This window comes from Ambystoma mexicanum, chromosome 1p, assembly GCF_040938575.1.
Source record: "Ambystoma mexicanum isolate Mex_15411 chromosome 1p, UKY_AmexF1_1, whole genome shotgun sequence".
Lineage (NCBI taxonomy): Eukaryota > Metazoa > Chordata > Amphibia > Caudata > Ambystomatidae > Ambystoma > Ambystoma mexicanum.
In genome coordinates, this window is record NC_090921.1 from 709,451,684 (window position 1) to 709,471,237 (window position 19,554).

Sequence of the window (19,554 nt, forward strand, 5' to 3'; positions counted from 1 at the left end):
GGGGACATTGGCATAGGCGTGTCTGTAACACTATGCCTATCGTGATGTATAGTGCACCCAAAATCCCTTATGCGCCGATGTCCCTCAGATTGTTTTTTTTCCGCCCAGATAACTGGTCGCCCTATAGCGGAGCTCTTACAAAAGAGACATTGTTTATCTTATACTGACTTGTCTGTTATTCCCCGTTAAGTCACTTCGGTCACAAGAACATCTTCAACGAGGACTGCGGGGGATTAGCCTACGGCTGTGGATTTCGGCGCCTAAGATCCGGCAGCCGGATTTTCCACGTGGTCGGGCCATCTGTCCGACCTGTACAATAGGGAGAGTGGGGTTGGGTTGGCCATATTGTCAGTATGTCTTTCCTCCTTTCCCCTGTTTACCCTTTTGGTCTGGTCATCTTTCCCTTTAGCTATGGAAAGGACTCCTTTTAGATTCTCCCGAAGTGTAGGGTCAGATATCCTTGGAAGGATGAACACAGGATGCGCAACGCCTGTCTCCCCCTAGAGTAGGAGGAAAAGCAGTGTGCGGCCTGCAAACTCCTTCGGCCTAAGACCCTTAAGGTCGCTGTGTAAAGCGGTGCGCTATGTTGCGGGTGGATCCCCCACCGCCACACCCGCTGAGAGTGACGGGGCACCTCGGATGACCAAACATCCGTTGCGGATGTTAGATCTCGAGGCGGACATGACTAGGTCCGCCACGCCCGTCCCCGAACCTTTAAGGCCTGACACTGGTCTTGCTACAGGGACAACACTCGGCAACAGGGGCGTACAAATGCATCACACTAAGAAGACAACCCCTACACCGTTTTCGACGTCGTTGTCGAAAAAGTTGACAGCGCCAACAGGGCCGCCGAAAATTTCAACGGTTTCCTCAGATCGCTCAGATCCAAAGCCTTCCCCGCATCAGCAGCAGCGTCTTGCGACTGGGCAACCAAAATTAAGTAAGGGCACTACTCCTAAAACTTCACACGTCGAAGAAAAGGCCGCGGTAGGCTCAAACTACGACTAGGCCTCTATCTGAGAAACCAACCGCTAGGCCCTCTAGCGCCGCGGAAGGTAATACACCTAGCGATAGACCATTTGAGCAACTCTCACGCCGATTCGGCGATTATTGAAGACGGCATCGAAAGAATTACAGCGGCGGTGGGGTCTTTCCCGGTTCCGCCTAAAGTCATGGGACAAGCCGCAGAAAAATCTTAAGATGCGGTTTGGGATCCCGATTCTTACGATACGTATGAAGATAGTCAAGAGCCTCTTTCAGACACCCAAAGTGACTCTTTTCGGCGCCATAGGACGGAAAACGACATTTTTCCACCCGTAGGCCCGCTGGGGTCCTCTAAATGGACTATAGAGAAATTTGAAGGGTGTATGGATCGGCTGGAGAAGATTATCGGTTTTTCTGATCATCCATCCCCAAAGAGGTCTCGGGTAGAGCCTAACCTCCATTTTCCATCTCATTTTCAAGAAGATCAGTTTTCTGTCCCCGTCCAGCAGGAAGACATTGTCCACATATAGGGACATTTATAATGAAGAAGAAGAAGCTTAATTTCTGCAGAATTATGAGGAGGAACAGCAGGGTACCACAGACAACTGGGAAGAAACCCAGCAGGAAGGAACAGATCCATGGACACAGCAAGATCAGGACACTGATGTTTTGTGCCTAGATTCTCCTCCGTCCACTCCGGCTCGCCAGGCCTCCCCTGTAGATGACCAAATGGCCTTCAACTTCATGTTGATAAAAGCAGCTGAACACTTTCAAATCTCCACTCAAGAGGCTGTGCCTGAGCAGGATTTTGTAGAGGATATTTTGTAGAGGATATCCTTAAGGAGAAGCCTCCATCTAGCCAAGCCATCCCCCCACCTTAATTCTATCAAGACAAGGTTGCCCCCCTCATTGGTATCGCCAGCTCAAACTCAGGCAGTGAACCCAAGAGTGGAAAAACTATTTCGCCCTTCCCCTTCCGACCCTCTAAACATCCGGAAAAGGGCAGGAGTACCCCTTGCCACGGGGGAAGCACCTTCCGACAAGGAATCCAAAAGACTGTATGCTCTAGGCAAACGAGTCACTTTGGCTGCCGCATACACTACGCGGATTGCTAATAATACCACACTATTGGCAAGCTATGCTGACGCTCAGTGGAACCTCCTCCAGGAAAGCCTCCAAGAGGTTCCTGAACCCGCCAAATCCAAGCTTCTCTCAATTGTAATCGAGGGAAGACCAGTTAACCAGCATGTGATCAAAAACAACCTGGACACTGCGGAAACAGCAGGCAGGTCTCTGGCCGAAGGGACCCTACTTAAAAGATACACTTGGCTGCGTACTTCAGGTTTTAAACCGGAAACACAAGCCTCCCTCATCAATAAGCCCATTGAGGAATCTAACCTCTCCGGGAAATCGGTGGATGAGGCCTTGGAAACAGCTAAGAAAGAGCATGCGACTCTTAAGTCTCTTCAACAGATCACAGAAACCTTCCCCCCAGAGAGGTAATAACTCTCAGCGGTCCTTTCGAGGGCAAGCCCGTGCTGGTCAAAACAACTATGGCACGGGGAACTTCAACACAGGACAAACTTTTGGGAGCCCCGCATAATACCCTTCAAGGGGTCAGAAATGCGGCAGAGGTAGAGGCCCCAATCCCAGAGGAGCCACAGCCTCTGGTCAGAAATGACCACCAGAACCAGGTCCCCTCCCATATCACCCCGGTCGGGGGTGATTAACATCTTTCCTCATGGCATGGGAAGGGATAACTTCAGACCAGTGGGTCATAAAGACGGTCGGCCACGGGTACTGCGTGGAATTCGCCCGGCCTACGCAATTCAGACCGCTGCGCTCACGGCGCCTTTCTTCGGACCATCTGGAGATCCTGACTCAAGAGGTGGAAGCATTGCTGGCGAAGGACGCCATAGAAGCCGTCCCTATTCTTCGGGTAAACTAGGGTATTTATTCAGTGTACTTCCTTGTACCCAAAAAGGACCTCACCATGCGCCCTGTTCTAGACCTGCGCCCAGCGAACAAGTTCATAAAACCACAGAGGTTTTGCATGGTAACACTACATGAGGTGCTCCCATTGCTGAAACAGGGGGACTACATGGCAACATTGTACATGAAAGATGCATACTTTCATATTTCAATGTTGCCAGCGCACAGGAAATATCTAAGGTTCATGATGGAGGACAGGCATTACCAATTCAAGGTACTCCCCTTCGGCATTGCCTCAGCGCCAAGGGTGTTTACCAAAGTCTTGGCAGTGGCTGCAGCACACCTGCGCAGACTGTCGGTCCCAGTTTACCCTTACCTCGACGACTGGCTCATCACGGGGGACTCATTTAACACATGTTTTTTCGAACACCCAAAAAACAGTAGATCTTCTCTTCAGTCTGGGTTTCTCAATCAACGAAAAGAAATCCAGTCTAGTCCCCAGTCAAACAAAACAATTTCTGGGAGCTCTAATTCGGACAGAAGACGGTCTCGTCTTCCCCTCTAATGATTGGGTTCAGAACATGCTTTTTCAGATCCCTCAATATGTGGCCAGTCGGGAGGTGACGGTGCGCAAGGCAATGCGCTTGCTAGGAATTATGGTGTCATGCATATACATGGTTCCCCATACGTGGCTGCGCATGCGTCCCATGCAAGAGTGGCTCAACAGCCAGTGGTGTCAGGCCAGCAGACAATGGGAAGATCTGGTAGTTGTCTCGCCAGCCCTCGTTCTCTCTATGCAGTGGTGGTCAAGAGAAAACCTCTTGAAGGGGAAGTCCTTCACCACCCCTGCAGTGGAAGCCACTCTCACTAGACACGCATCTCTCACGGGGTGGGGGGCTCACCTTCTTCAGCAGACACCGCACGGAGTGTGGTCCCCTAAAGTAGCGTCCAACCATATAAACTTGCTGGAGCTATTAGCGGTGTTCAAGGCTTTGAAGGCCTTTCAGGTGCAACTGCAAGGGAAGACCGTGCTGATTCTAACGGACAGCACTACAGCCATGTACTACATGAACCAAACAGGGGGGCACTCACTCTCCAGGGCTATCCAAGCTGTCCCAAAACATTTGGACATGGGCTCTCAAACACAAGATTTTCTGTTGTCTCAACATGTTCCAGGGGAACTCTATCTTCTGGCAGACATGCTCAGCAGAGATTTCCCTCTGCCCGAAGAATATGAATGGCGGCTACACGAAGACATTGTGTCCCGCGTCTTCGCAGAATGGGGTTTCCCAGAGATCGACCTGCTCGCTACTCAGGAGAACGCCCAATGCCAAGACTACGCCTCCAGATATCCCCAGAACCGATCCAAGGGGGAACGGTCTCTGGATAGCATGGTCAGGGAAATTTGTCTGCTTCCCCCCCCCCCCCCGACTCCTCTTCTCAACAAGATAGTGCACAAGATGCACCAGGAACCACTTACCATGATACTGGTGGCCCCCATGTGGGCCCGCCAACCCTGGTTCGCTCACCTTATGGAAATGTCCCTCTCCCCACCAGTGGAACTACCCTGCCCGTACAACATGTTGTCTAAGGACAGGGGGGAGAACCTAAACCCATACCCACAAACACTGAATTTAGCAGCTCGGCTCTTGAGGTCATAGAGTTTGGACACCTACAGCTCCCTCAGAGGTGCATGGACATACTCAGGGAAGCTAGGAAACCGAACACACGTTATTGCTATGCCAGCAAATGGAAACGTTTTGTCATCTGGTGCAATTCCAAGGGCGTCAATCCCATTGATTGCTCACCCACACACATTGTGCTGTACCTAACCCATCTGTTGGACACTTGGTTAGTCTTCAATTCCCTAAAGGTTCATCTGGCTGCTCTGTCAGCCTACACCACATCACAACAAAAAGTGTCGTGGTGGAAGATATCGGTGATTAAAGCCTTTATGGAAGGGGTTAAGAGGATTTATCCTCCCCATTTCTCACCCAGCTCCTGGATGGGAACTAAATGTGGTTTTGACCAGGCTCATGGGAGCTCACTTTGAGCCTATGCATAAAGCAAGTCTGAGAGACCTGACCTATAAAATGGCCTTCCTAGTGGCTATCACTTTTATTAGAAGGGTTAGCGAACTACAGGCACTTTCTGTTCTAGGCCCCTTTGTTACAGTCCACAGGGATAAGGTAGTTCTGCACACTCACCCCAGATTTGCGCCTAAATTCATCTCGAAGTTCCATTTGAACCAATCGATTGAACTACCTACCTTTTTCCAGAATCCCACTAGCATGGCTGAAAGAAGCCTACACACACTAGATGTGCGCAGGGCAGTCATGTTCTACCTGGAAAGAACTAAACCACTGAGGAAAACGAACCAATTTTTCGTTTCAGTGGCAGCTGGTAGAGAAGGGGATCCTGTCTCTAAATCAGCTATCTCAAGGTGGATTGTCAAATGCATCACACTATGTTACACTCTTGCTAAGAGAGAACTGCCCTTCAAGCCTAGAGCAGATTCTACTCAGGGCACTGGGGCATCCATAGCATTCATTGCAAATGTTCCCCTTGAGTCCATTTGCAAAGCGGCAACCTGGAGTTCTGTACACACCTTTACAAAACACTATTGCCTAGACACTCATTCTAGGTCTGATTCTCAGGTGGGACAAGCAGTACTAAGACATCTTTTTTTCTACTGTTCCTTCTCACAACCCACCTCCAACTCCGGGTACTGCTCGCTAGTCTATGCACAGCATGTGATTCCAAGCAGATTAACAAGCATCAGAAGACATGCATTACTTACCGTAATAGCATTTCTGATGATTGTATCTGCTTAGATTCACATGCGCCCTCCCTACCTCCCCACTCGGGGTGGAAGGAACATAGACGTCTTACTACTTTCTCTCTTTATGTACTCGCTCACTATAGCCTTGGGCTCCCTCATGGCAGAAAAAATACAATCGGTGGAACCTCGGTGCGTGAGGGATTTTGGGTACACTACACGTCACGATAGTGATAGTATTACAGACACGCCTATGCCGACATCCCCTTTCGGTCCCCGAGACAAGATGCAATACTCCGCGGTTACCACTGGATGTCGGACTATATGCACAGCATGTGAATCTAAGCAGATACAATCATCAGAAATGCTATTACGGTAAGTAATGCATGTCATCAAAACTTCCCTCCTATCCAACTTTTCTTCTGGCTCTCATTTGGAATCATTGACTTCTCCATCGTGACCTCTCGATTGGTGGTCTTTGTAAAAAAATCAATGCATCCACTCTGTCTGAAGATTTTTTTTTGTTTTATTTTCAATTTGTTAAATTATTATAATATTTATTGAGCGTGGGCCTAGCTTTGAGAAGCAACGCAGTGCTTTTCAGAGATCTACAACAGTACAGATGCATAACGAAGCGCTTTTCAGAGGTAACAGAACAGATATACAGGGGATCGGGGTTAGGATACATAGGGGCACAGAGGAGGCCTAGTGCTGTATTTAACCAGTTGGTTTATATATGTATGTATTTCTATGAAGAAATAACATGTATACTACAAAATGTACGTTGGTACAGTTTAAAAGCCTGTTGTCGCATTGAAGCACCATTTGTTGTATAGGCACCTTACAAATATCCAATGCATAAAAGAAATTCCTTCCATTTCCAAAGGGGGAGACCTAGTTAAATAAACGGTGGTGGAGCTCTGTCACTTTAAGGTAGCCAGGCTGCTACTGTCTCATCTGATGCTAAAGTTTAAGCACTCCCCTCAGTGGTCGAAGTGGGCAGGAGCAGTTGGGAGCTACTTTTTTAAATTAAGTTTGCAGTTCCTATACTTCTATTTTAAAAAGAAACCTTTCCGAAATGCTTTCGTTTTAAGTGTAGGAATAAGTTGAAACTTGAACTAACTTGCCTTTAAATAGCAGGTGCATTTTTCTTTGCATTTGCCTTACTGGGGATTGGAACCTGGTGGATCGTAGAACTGCTGGGTTGCTGTTATTTTTCCAGTGGCCTGCTTGGAACAAAGCCCATTCCCAAGTCCCATCATAACTCTGCTCCCACAGTAATCCAATTTTTTTGTTGCTGCATTTATGCAATTTAACGTGAAAATAATGCAGACCCGCCTGCATGTGCAGTTAATGGGCTGGTGGGAGGGGTGGCATTAATCTTTAGTATGCCCCATAAGAGGTGAGAATGGTGGGTGATTCGAAATGGGAGGGTGCATAAGGCTGCATGCATTTGCGGACAATGAATAAAGGTAATGGGAGTATGTTACATTTTTTTTCAACCTTTACCCAGTGTTGGTGGTGGAATGGAGGCAAGGAGGGATCCAGGTATGGGGATTGCATTGCACAGTGGAGGGTGCGTGGCTATGGGGTTTGTGGGGAACAGGGGCGGGCCAGCAGGGAACATAATTCCACTACTTCTATAGTGCACTCCGACTACTAACTCACCTAGGGAAAGTGTGCACTTAGCAGGTTTGTATCCAGACACGTCTACATCAGCCCATACTTCAAAGCTCGATAATCTGAGTATCATTAAATCTGGTAATAATCACTTTTATTATAGCGTTTGGACACCAGAGCAATTAAGCACTATATAACCCCCAATGGTAAACTTAACTTCCCAAAGTAACATTCTCCTCCCAAAGTTGGGCAGAAAGGTTGGTGAAGTAGCATTTACTCTGTCAAGTTTGCAGTTATTTGTTTTTTTTTTCTATTAAAACATTTACTTACTATTCAAGGCTCTGCATTTTTGTTTGAATAAAGTAAAATAAAATTCTAAATATGCTCTAGAACTTTTAGAACAGGGTCAGTCTATTTTATAAAGAATACATAAAGTAACTTGTATCCATTCCTGCTGTTTGCATTTAAAAACCCAAGAGGAGTAATATGCAATATTTTTAAAACTTCACGTGTACTTGCTAACATGGCCCAGTTAAATGTGTAGGTGCTTATCCAGTCCAGTTTTTTTTTTTTCTTTGTATTCTGGGATTTGTAGTTCCACTTTTCCCATTACAAAACTCGGACCAGAAGTCCCAGAATGCAAAAAAAACTAGGACTGGACAAGCACCTACATATTGGAATGGGTCATGTTGGCAAATATGTCCACAGAATGGCACGGATTTCTATTATGAAACAAGTCGCCTATGGGGAAACAATTATTTGTGCATGTAACAATGGCAGGTAATACCGTCTCTCACAATCAACATAACGCTATCATTCTGTTCCATTTGTTGAGCATAAACGTGGGTTCTATTTATTTAGACTAGTAGTCACACACTTACTTTGTGATAAGGCGTGGTTTGAATACATATTAAGTGGGGAACACTTCCAAATTTATGATATATCTATAGACATTCGGGTCAATTTCATCTGCTGGTTTCTGACTTCCTCTTAGGTTCTGAGTGATCTGCGCGCCGCCAAGTACATCCATGGCATTGCAGTGCACTGGTATCTGGACGCCATTGTCCCGGCAGACCTCACACTTGGCGCAACGCACCAGCTTTTCCCGGAATACTTCCTGTTTGCCACAGAGGCGTGCAATGGGTTTCTCTTCTGGGACAAGGGTGTGCGGCTGGGCTGCTGGGACCGGGGAAACAAATACAGCCACAGTATCATTGAGGTAAGTCTCACAGAGCATAAGATACAGCCACAGTATTGTTAGGAAAGCTTTCATAATTGTATGTAATGTTCCCTCCATGTGTCAACCCCCAAACCTTTTGCTGCTGTTTTGACACCATTGACTGACTTTGCCAGAGAAGCACAGGCTTCAGCTGCACTCCTCTGGGCTTTCGCTCAATTTTTATGGGGAAACTGACATGCCCTTAAGACAGTCAGCACTGGGAGACTTTGTTTCCCTTAGTCATTTTCCCGTGTTGCAACTTTTGTGCACCATGTAACAAGTGTGAAATGTATCTTACCATACAGCACACTTGGGTCTATAGTCATTTCCAAAGGCCCCAGATACTCTCGCTGGACTTTTTATGAACTGTGCAGCTGTGTCATGGACAGGACTGGTGGCAGCTATCTTTTCACATTATTTGTAACCCTTTCCTGCCAGGTTAACCGCGTTAACCGCGTTTGGCACGAATAGGTGGCCTGGCTCCATAATGGCCGTGCCAAGAGGTTCTTTGTCCTGTCCTTTGGCCATCTTGCCCCTTCACCTTCCCCAGGTCGAGTCGACCCGGGTCAGTCCTTATTTGATCATGCACTTTCCTGTGAATCCCAATGCTTTCGCGGGCTTCTGCATGCCTTTTGTGTGTGCCTTAAGGATGTGGGCTGGAATGTCTGGTTCACATACATATCCTGGGTGCCAGAGAGTCTGGAGTGCCATGAATGACTGGGACCACTGTGGTGTGTGATTGGTCCACGTATGGAGTGCGTTTGTGAGCAGAGCTCCCATTGGGTCCTCTCCATTTTGGCGCAAAGGGAACTTTGGATAAGAGGAGGCTGAAAACACCACTACCAGGTCGATCTCCTGAGTTCTCACTGAACAAAGGATAGGATCCAAATATCCTGCAACTACGAAGCTGAGTTGAGGAAACACTGGTGACCCGCTGGAAGGTTTGGCACCCTGAGCCCGTTGTCGTCCCATGGGACCCCTCTGCATCTGGTCATCCTAGAAGGTCTGCGAAGACGCTTCGACCCATTGCAATAGTGGGACCGACTATTCTCGGCACCTCCATCAAACCCTGCAAATAAGCTTTCTCTGAAGTGTCCCTGGGCCAACCAGTGGTCTGACCAGCTTACCCAGTTGCTTTGCTCTGTCACCGCCGCTGTTTCGAGGAGGCCCTTGAAACTTGGTATACTGCTAGCTCTGTGTGCCCGGCACCCTCACACCGAATTTCATATACTTGGCATTCCCAGGTCTGAAGTGAGACGAGTGCGCCAGAAATAGAGAGAACGCTGTTACCGTGTTGCCCTGCCGCGGCAACGTCCTTTGCAAGTCTGCTGCATTTGTGACCCTCTTGCCCCTGAATCCTGCTGCAGTGAACCTGGGTTGATTCATCCACCCGGAGCGGAGAAATCGCCACTGTCCCGTTTGGGAATCATCGCTGCATCTCAGGAACTGAAAGGTGCCGAGACGTCCTTTTTGCCACATTCAAACCTGTGGACTGAACTGGCGAAGTTTGGGTCTGCTTGCGTCGGGGACCGGTGAGTACTCCATACCCAAACCGGGGGCCTCTCTCCTTTCCACTGCTATTGCGAAAAAGCGACTCCATCCCGAACTCTCGAACTGCCTCTGACTTCAAGTGGGGGTCCTTCTTGAATAGTGGGAACTTGTTCTGCATCGCCTCATGCACCTTCCGAGCTGCTAGAGACCCTTGAAGAGACCCTATTCTGCCCATTGGATCAACCGTGTGCGCGTCCATTGCATGTACCATTGAGCACAAGGCTCCTCTCTTCTTAGGGCTTGGACTGCCTCTTAGGTGTATTTTTGATGTTGAACTGGGCCTAAACACTATCTGCACTGCCTGTTTCCTTCCCCTAGGTTGTCGACATATTTCGTGCATTTAACCCTTTAGATCCCAATGCTCTTGTATATACATTGTATTGATAGTGTTGTGTTGGTTTACTTAGTGTTATTGTGATTCTTTTGCTATGATCTATGTTACAAAGGCCTTGTAATAAATGTGTCTATATTTTTGATATAACACCTGTCTGGAGTAATTTGTAAGTGTCTTTGCTCTGTGAGCTCATTGAGCTCCTTCAGTCACCCTCCCCCCTCCTGAGACTTAGTCTTCACCGCCTGCTATAGCTTCCCTGATTGCTCTGGCTTGTCCAGAGGTTACCCTGTTCCAAGAAACTAGGCTGGCCTTCTCAACCTCTACGCCTCCAGGTCAGAGTTCAGAAATCCATCTTAACAAGTATCATTGAGGTAAGTCACCCAGGGTATAAAATACAGCCACAGTATCATTCAAGTACATCGCTTCTAAAGCTGCAAACACATCTGCATTATCATCAAAGTAAGTCACTCCATGGGTGGTGCCTGCCCCCCGATACTGCCTGTGCATGTGTCACTGAGGTGTGAGTGTAGCCAAATGCAAGTTAACTTGCAGTTTTCTTTTTTTTTTACTTCCATTTGTATGTACTCATTCACTCTTTTTTTTTATGGGGGAATATGATGCCGATATTAGCTGGGTTAGGTCATGGTGTATTATGTTGAGGTTTCATTACAATGTTTTGCTTTAAATGTTTAATGTTCAAGTGCCTTGGGCAAACCATACGTAGTAGGTAGCACCCCTCCCCACAACCCACCCCCCAACACGCAAAAATGTTTTACTGGAACTGGAGGTAGACCTGGAAATCTAATCTGTTTATTAGACCCTACATGTAACATTTGCATGATGGCACTATTAACAGGACACAGTAACTGCAGTTCATGGTGAGAAGGCTAGTCATAGGCTGGATTAGTAGTAGTAGTAGTAGTCGTCACCATTTATATAGCTCCTTTTCCCATGACTATGGTCTCAATGCGCTTGTGGTGGGAACGTTCTCGGCGACCGCAGTCCAGAATATGGGAACATTCTCAGGAAAGGGTTAGAATGCATGTGTGCATTTGTCCCACATGCGGAATTAGGTGGGCTGGCCAGGCTCCAGTAAGCAACCCAAGAGATCAGGCATGTGGACAGGTGCTGAGGGAGGTCAGGCGAGTGCGTGAGTGCAAGCGATTCTTTGTCTCCAGCTGGACTGAATTTTGTCATAGGTAGTAGCTGTATTCTGATGGCAGAGGTGTTTAGGCCTCATCACGAGTTTGGCGGTAACCCTTAAATCCGGCGGTAGTGCTGTTACCGCCGGATTTAAGGGTCCGCCAAATCAGGGCTTTGGCTGATTACCCCCCAGCTCTTAGCTGGGGGGAAATCTGCCATAATTTCGCGCTCATACCGCCGGCGGGAAATCCGCCGGCAGTAAGAGCGCGAAGTTTCCCCATTGAGCCCAATGGGGAATGGGGCATTCCCGAATGGGCTCAATGGGGAATGGGGATTTCCAAATCTGCCAAACCTGTGATCCGGCGCTAATAGCGCCAGTGGGTTTCGCGGTAGGGCAGATAACGCCGGCGCTATTAGCACCGGCGTTACCGACCAACTCGTGATGAGGCCCTTTATCTGGTGTAAGGAGGCGATAACATTATGTGCCCACCTAGACCGAATTTGTTGTATGTTGTTGCTACATTTTGATGTGTGCGTACATACCTTGAGGTTCGTATAGAGCTTTGTTATTGACGCCACTGTTTGATCAGGTTGTCCGTGTTAGAGAGTCCTCTAGGCGCACTAGCCGGTTCGGCTAACCCTCGCATTTCTAAGTGCAATACATTGGCTAACCCTTATGTAAATTACCTCCCATAAACGCCCAGTTTCAGCCTAAGAGGATTCCTGCCTCGCACAACACTGTGGACATTCCCAAGAAGGTCCTGTCAGGACTCGGGGAACATCCAGGAAGTTCAGAACGGAGCCTCTGCTCCCAGGGAAGCCCTGGTCAACATCCCACCTTTAGTTAAATGTGCCCATATACCCTTCCAGCTTTCCCATTTGCAAAACCTGGCTGTTGTAGTTGTTCAGGGCTTAGGGTAGTAAATAGATGGGCTTTACATGCTGTGTTTTCTTGGGCATGGTTTCTACATGTCTTGGCTCACCATGGCATTATGGAAGGCTCAAAGTCTGACCAACACTGCCAAGCTTTTTTATGCATGAAATAAATGAGGAAACCCCAAAACAAATTTGAGGTTGTTTTTCTTGCTTTTCGGGGAGCCTTCTACAAACTTGTCAAATTCGGATTTCTGAAATGCATCCCCTCCCAAATATTTGTCGGAGGACTAGGGAAGTAAGTAAGTAGAAGGGCTTTGCTGTCTTTGTCTTTTTGAACATGGCTTCAACATGCTTTGGCTCACCATGAGATAAATACATTCCAGACATACCCCCTGGCCCAGTGAACACCTCTCGCTGGCTGTCTATTTTTTCAACGCTGAACCTCATAGAATGCAGTTGAGTCCCACAATAAATTTGGTCCAATTATACACATAGCTTCTCCACCTTTTTCTTATGGCGCCTTCCTGAGCCTCTTCTCTTCCAGCGCCCACATCCCAACTATCTACCCAACGTTTCTTCTCCCTACCAGTATGCATGTTCTTTCATACTCTTCCTTTGCCTCTCTGACAGGCCAAGTGCTTCGAAGCCATAACCCATGACAGGAGGTACTAAAATGCCAGATAATGCAACATATTCTCACTCTAAGTCAGCGGCGGATCATACAGCCCATTCCAGACATCATGAATTTAGCAGCCTGGCTTGTGAGGTCAGAGCGTTTCCCTGACGTGTGCCTAGAGATCTTGAAGGAGCCAAGGAAACCTAACACAAGGTTCTGCTATCGTCACAAAAGGAACTGATATGTGGTGCCTTGCAACAAAGCACATATTCATCCTTTGCTTTGCTCAAAAGGTTATTGTTAATTGCATTTATTGTTTCAAGGACTGCGTCTTATAACCTATACAACTTCACAGGACTTACTCATGCAGTGGAGAATGCCAGTAGTAAAGGCATTTGTGGAAGGCGTCAAAAAGTTGCGTCTGCCAGTGGCACAGCTAGAACTAAATTGGGATTTGAATACACGCTACTGTATACACACGTTTTGAAGCATTTAACGTTAAATGTGGCTTTCTTAGTGGCTATTACATCAATTTGTAGAGTGAGTGAATAGTGTGCGAATTACTGCCTTTATTCATGATAGAGCCTTCCTTCACCATTCAGAAGGATAAAGTGGTCCTCATCGGCTAAATATAAATACAAGTTTTTTTTAAACACTTGTAATCAAGCAATTCATTTTTTTGTTCAAGCAACCCCAACCTGATACAGACGGGTGTCTGCCTAGAGTTTGGAGGATGTGAGTTGCCTGCGGACTGCAGGGAGGTCCTCGCCAAGGCAGGGCGTCGTCGACTTTGAAGTGCTACGGTCACAAGTGGAAGCCTTTTGCTACATGGTGCCGGTCTCAGAAGATTTCGCCTCTGAGGCTAACAGCTCCTCGGGTCCTTCCATACTTGCTATCCTTGGCCAAAGCCGGACTGGCACACGCCTCTATCAAGGTGCATCTGGCGGCTATCTCCCGCTACACAAGGTTTCCAGGGAGATCTTCACTTTGGTCCCATTGACTCGTCAAGGAGTTTCTCAAAGGACTTTTTCGATCTTGATTGGCGGTGAAGGCTCCTCCCCCGGTGTGGGAACTCAATGTAGTTCTGACGAGGCCCATCGGGGTCCCCTTTGAGCTATGCATCAGGCCCCTCTCAAGTTCCTCTTTTGGAAAACTGCTTTCCTGGTGGCCATCACCTCTGCTAGAAGGGTAGGTGAGATTCAGGCCCTATCCAGCAAGAAACCATACCTGACTTTCCACAAATCGACGGTGGTGCTGCGAACGCAACCATCTTTCATGCCGAAGGTTCCGTCGGAATTCCACCTCAACAAGCTTTTGGTATTACCAGTTTTTTTCCCGAAACCTTCATCGCCGGCAGAAAGGGCCTTGCATTCGCTGGACGTTGCTCGTGCCCTGAAGTTCTATGTGACACGCACAAAGAGTTTTCGGAAGACCACACAGCTGTTTGTGAAATTTGATCCTGTGAACAATGGGAAGACCTTGTTCAAGACTTCCATTTCAAGGTGGCTCTGCAGCTGCATCACTCACTGTCATCGGTTGGCGAACCGACAGCTGCCCGGCCATCCGAGCCCACTCCACCAGAGTGATCACTGCGACAATGGCGTTCCTGTCTGATGTGCCCCTGCTGGTCATTTGCAGGGCTGCTACGTGTAGGTCCACGCACACCTCCACAAAGTTATACTGCGTCAACAGGATTCCAGGCGGGAGTCCAGAGTCGGCCAAGCAGTGCTATGCAACCTGTTCGCTTGAGGTGAGACTGTTCCTGAGGTAAGAATGTATTGCTTCTGTTGATCCTTGCCACTTCCTGTGGTTGTGTAATGTACTGCTATGTATTTGCTATTCATGAGCATGTTAAACCATGCCAGACCCCATGCTGGAGAAAGTTTAAGTTACTTACCTGTAACTATCCCCACGTGGCTGACTCACACCATGACACAGCCCTTGCCATGCTCCACTCTGCTATATCTGATAACCTTGATGCTCTTGCCTCTGTCATGAGGATCCGCTTGAAGCCCATAACCAAGTGCAACTCTTGGTACGACTCAGACCTCGTCACCCTTAAATGCAAGTGTAGGATGGCTGAGAGGAAATGGCGTGCTTCCGGTACATCCGCTGACAAACTGGCCTGCCGCCTGCTCCAAAGGCAATACCGGCTCTCCGTCCACACCAAGAAGAGAGCCCACATCCAAGCCTGCGTCTGCGCAGCATCCGAACTCTATAAAATCTGCAAGGAGTTGGCCAATCCTGCTGCAGTCTCTACCTCTCCTGCCCGTTCCCAGCCCCTCTGCACGGCCCTGGCTTCTCATTCCATCTCTAAAAGCCTGTCCTCTCTCTCTTCCTCTCTTCCCCCTACTCCCTGCTCTCCCTCTGGCCTCTCTTAGGCCACCTTCCTCCCTCCTTCTCTGCCTTTCCCCTGTTCTCCTCAGACAAGGTTTCTAGACAAGTCCAATCTATGAAAGTCTCGTCAAAATAGGTTCAACCCTGTTCCTCCAAAACTATTAAGTACCACATTGACACCCTGGCTCCTGCTCTGGCATAGTTCTGCAACCACTCCTTCACCACTGGAGTCTTCCCCTACCTCTGACACACTCCCTGGTGCACCCTCTTAAGAAACCCTCTGCCAACCCTTCCTGCCCGGCTAACTATCTGCTAATCTCCATCACCCCTTTCCTAGGCAAACTCGTAGAAAAGCTGGCCATCTCCCAGCTTCATCTTCACGCTGAATCTGTTGGTTGTCTCCATGACCATCAGTCTGGCTTCAGAACTGCCAGAAGCACGGAAACTGCTCTCCTGAACATCTGTGAAGACCTGCTCACCAGCCTCGATTCGAACACCACCTGTGTCCTCATCTTACCTGATCTCTCTTCTGCCTTTGACACAGTCAACCATGCCATCCTGCTCAACCGTCTCCATGATAACCTGGGTATCACTAATCAGGCCCTGGCTTGGCTGACCTCCTTCCTCACCGATCGACCCTCGCAGATCCATCTTGGGTCCTTCCTCTCTATCTCTACCTGTTGTGTTCCCCAGGGGTCTAACCTCTCTCCCTGGCTGTTCAACCAATACTTGGGACTTCTTTCCCACTGCATTGCCGTTCTCTGTCCCAGCTTTCAGTGCTATGCGTATGACACTCAGCTTGCTTTCAGGCTTCCTTCTGCCACTGCCTCTCCTTCTCTCATCTCTGACTGTCTGCCATCCAGGAGTGGTGTGCCGCCAATGATCTCTGCCTTAATGCCAGTAAGACCGAGATTCTCCTCATCGCACACCCGCTCCCTCCTTTCCTGTCTCTCTCTGGCCTGCCTCTCTTGACCCTCTTCCTGTTCCCACCTGTGAGGCTAGGGTCTGAATCTCACATAACCTCAGGGTCATCTTCGACTCCACACTTTCCTTCTCTCCTCACATCTGACGTCTAAGAAGTCACACTACCAGCTGCACCACCTCAGAGGTATTCTTCCTTTCCTCTCCTTCCCCCAGAAGATCACGGTCTCCTGAGCACTGGTTCTCTCTAGGCTGGACTACTGCAACAGCCTCTTTCTAAATATGCCTGCCTCTACTCTCCACCCTCTGCAACTCATCCAAAACAGGACTGCAAGACTTGTCCTTGGCCTCAAGCCCAGGGACCGTATCTCTCCAGGACTGAAATCTCTGCACTTGCTCCCATTGGCGGCGAGGATTAAGTTCAAAACCCTCTGCATTGTCCACAAAGCCTTCTGGGGCATGGGACCTCAATACCTTCAACTCTCTTTTCCTAAATATCTTATTTCTCAAGCTCTTTGCTCATCTGCCTCCAACTCCCTCAGGGTTAGTTGCTTCTCCAAGCCTCCCTCTGGAACAGCCTCCCTGCCTCTCTGAAACTTGAGGAGAACCATCTCTGGTTGCAGAAGCACCTCAAGACCTTCCTCTTTGCTTCTGCTTTCTCTCCTCCTCTCCCCTGCTGATCTCCTGGCTGAATCTGAAACTACACTGGTTACCTGACTACCCTCTGATCTCGGGCCCAGGTCCCCTCCCCACCAGTTACACACCTGTGCTGCCCCCCTGGAAGCCCTTGCACTTGGGGATTGTTTCTGTATCCCTGGAGCCCCTTCTTGACACCGGATGTCTGCACTTATCCTTGCACTTGACACCAGCTGGCCGCACTTTTACTTATTACTTATTGCCTTTATTTATTTTACTGTTATCCTATGTACTGCACTGCCCCCTCCCCTTTCCCCCCGCACTTTTCCCCTTCCCCCTCCCGTGCACTTGCGCAATCTCAATGTCACCTGGTCTAGTAGGATCGTTGTCTGTCTTCCCCCTGTTTCCCCTCCATTGCCTTGGCAGGCCTTGAAACGCATGTGTATAGGCGCGCTATAAAGCCATATCGTATATTGTTCTCCAGCATGAATCTGGCATGGCTTCACATGCAAACCCTCCCTCTGTGGCTCTTCTGGGTCATACTGCCACTTTACGTGCTTTCGAAATCTGAAGATGGTTGCCAGAGGGGTTTAGGGAGAGGACTGTCATTGGATGGGAGCAGTATGATCCAGAGGACCAGAGGACAGTGATTGGTTTAGAGGAGAAATTCAGTTTTTAAGTGAAAGTGAAACTGTTTTTTCTTTTACGGAGGATTCCCAGCCTGACGACTGGGAATATTCATGAGCATATGAATCCATGCCAGACCCATGCTGAAGAACAATAGTTACAGGTAAGTAACTTAAACCATATAAAATCTTATGCTTTTTCTTGCACCCACAATAGTGGGTACTGTCTCGATTTAGTTCTCTCCAGGAATTTAGACCTGGCTCTTGCTGGAACTCTTAGAGTATCCTGAAGCGATTGTTTTATTAGACTTTTTTCTTAAGCGTTCTCTCACTCCCCCATTACCAGAGGATATATATTCCCCGGATTATATTGTCAAAAAAGACTCTACTACGGATTCAGGCTGAGGATCTTTAAGCAACACTGCCATAAGCTACTTTAGAGTCCCCTGTCGACAAGTTCCTTGATTGTTGCCAGGCCTCCTTGTAAAAAGTAATCGACCAGGCTGCCATTAACAAGCCAGCAGAACATTTTACTATTGTAAAAATGTTTACTAGTCCTGCATACCTCTCTCAGAAATGGTACCACCAGCTGAATTTAATTTATTTTTTCTTGGGAAGATTCTTAAAATGTACGAGGCGGTCTCCCTGGTGTCATCGGAGACATGCACAGCTACCAAGAATGGGCTTATCTTCAGATTCAATAGTCTCTGAGGATGATACTCTTCCCTTTCTCAACAAGCTTATATCTATCGGTTCTAACGAAGACGTTCTCCCTGCTCTAGCTGCTCGATTACACTGCACCTGCTTGGCTGAATGTATTACAAAGTTACTTAATCTGTCTCTTCTCCAGGGATGTGTCCCTCAAAGCCTTAAAACTGCCCTCACTACCCCACTTTTCAAAAAGCCCTCATTAGATCCTGAGGTGACATCATAACTAGGTGCTATTGTGGAGTACAACCAACTTCTGCATTAAGGGTTTCACCCGGGACATGGAACTGAGACTGCCCTGGTCTTACAATGGGATGATCTTCTCTTTCATTCAGACCAGGGTTTTTTGTCACTCTTAGCTATGTTGGATTTATCGGCTGCCTTTGATACAGTAGACCATCACATTCTTTTAACCCAGCTTTTCTCTTCAGTTGGGGTTTTGGAACCCTCCATAGAATGGTCCTGGAACTTTCTTTCCAAAAGAAAGCAGGCAGTTAAAATGGGTCCTTTTACTTCAGCCTCCTCATTATCACCTTTGGAGTCCCTGAAGTCTCCTCTTTATTACCTCTTTTGTTGAGCATATACATTGCTCCGATAATGACATATTCCTAAAATACATTTCTTTTCATTCATATGCATATCACCTGCAATTGTTTCTCAGGGTCTCTGGTCCTCTGAGAAACGCTCTCATTTACGTTCCTGTCTGATGGAGGGCAGCCTTTGGTTGGGTAATGATGAACTTCAATTGAACTCTCCCAAGACAGGGACTGTGTTGCTTGAAACTGCATCTCTTGAAAGACCTGGCGAGATGACTGGCCATCTTAATCTTCCCACTAGTTTTGCTAAGATTACAATTCTCCCGCCTACTCATATGCCCTCCAGCAGACAGAGCAAAGCAGGAAATGGCATACACTTAACCCGCTCTTTAAGAGAGCAATTACACTGGACACTAATTAGCACTATATGGCTTCCTAAATCTGTATCTTCTTTTTAAAAAAGTTACAATTTGTCACACAAGTTTTAAACCCCCCCTTATTTTCACGTTGGCTTAGGTGACTAACCAAAAAGCATTTATTTTTTGTAGAATGTTGCATAGTCCTCACATCATGTATGAAGCTGGTTTTTGCCATGCAATGAAAAATAACCAAGTTATCTTGTCAAATATTATGTTTTGTTGTGAGTCTTTAAGTCTTGAAAGTGGCCTTTTTTAGTGCTGAAATGCATTCTGATATTTATAGTCTTTCATTCAAGATGGGGGGGGGGATAACCTTT

At 47.7% G+C, this 19,554-nt stretch overlaps 1 protein-coding gene across 4 annotated transcripts in view; it reads left to right on the top strand.

Annotated features, from left to right (window-relative positions):
• GBA1 (glucosylceramidase beta 1) overlaps positions 1 to 19,554 on the top strand; it is a 362,310-nt gene that overhangs the window by 235,511 nt on the left and 107,245 nt on the right. For all 4 annotated transcript variants that reach the window (XM_069650127.1, XM_069650126.1, XM_069650121.1 and 1 more), the window contains one exon: positions 8,310 to 8,534. In XM_069650127.1, the coding sequence (XP_069506228.1) occupies positions 8,310 to 8,534 (225 nt within the window). The remainder of the gene's footprint in view (positions 1 to 8,309; positions 8,535 to 19,554) is intronic.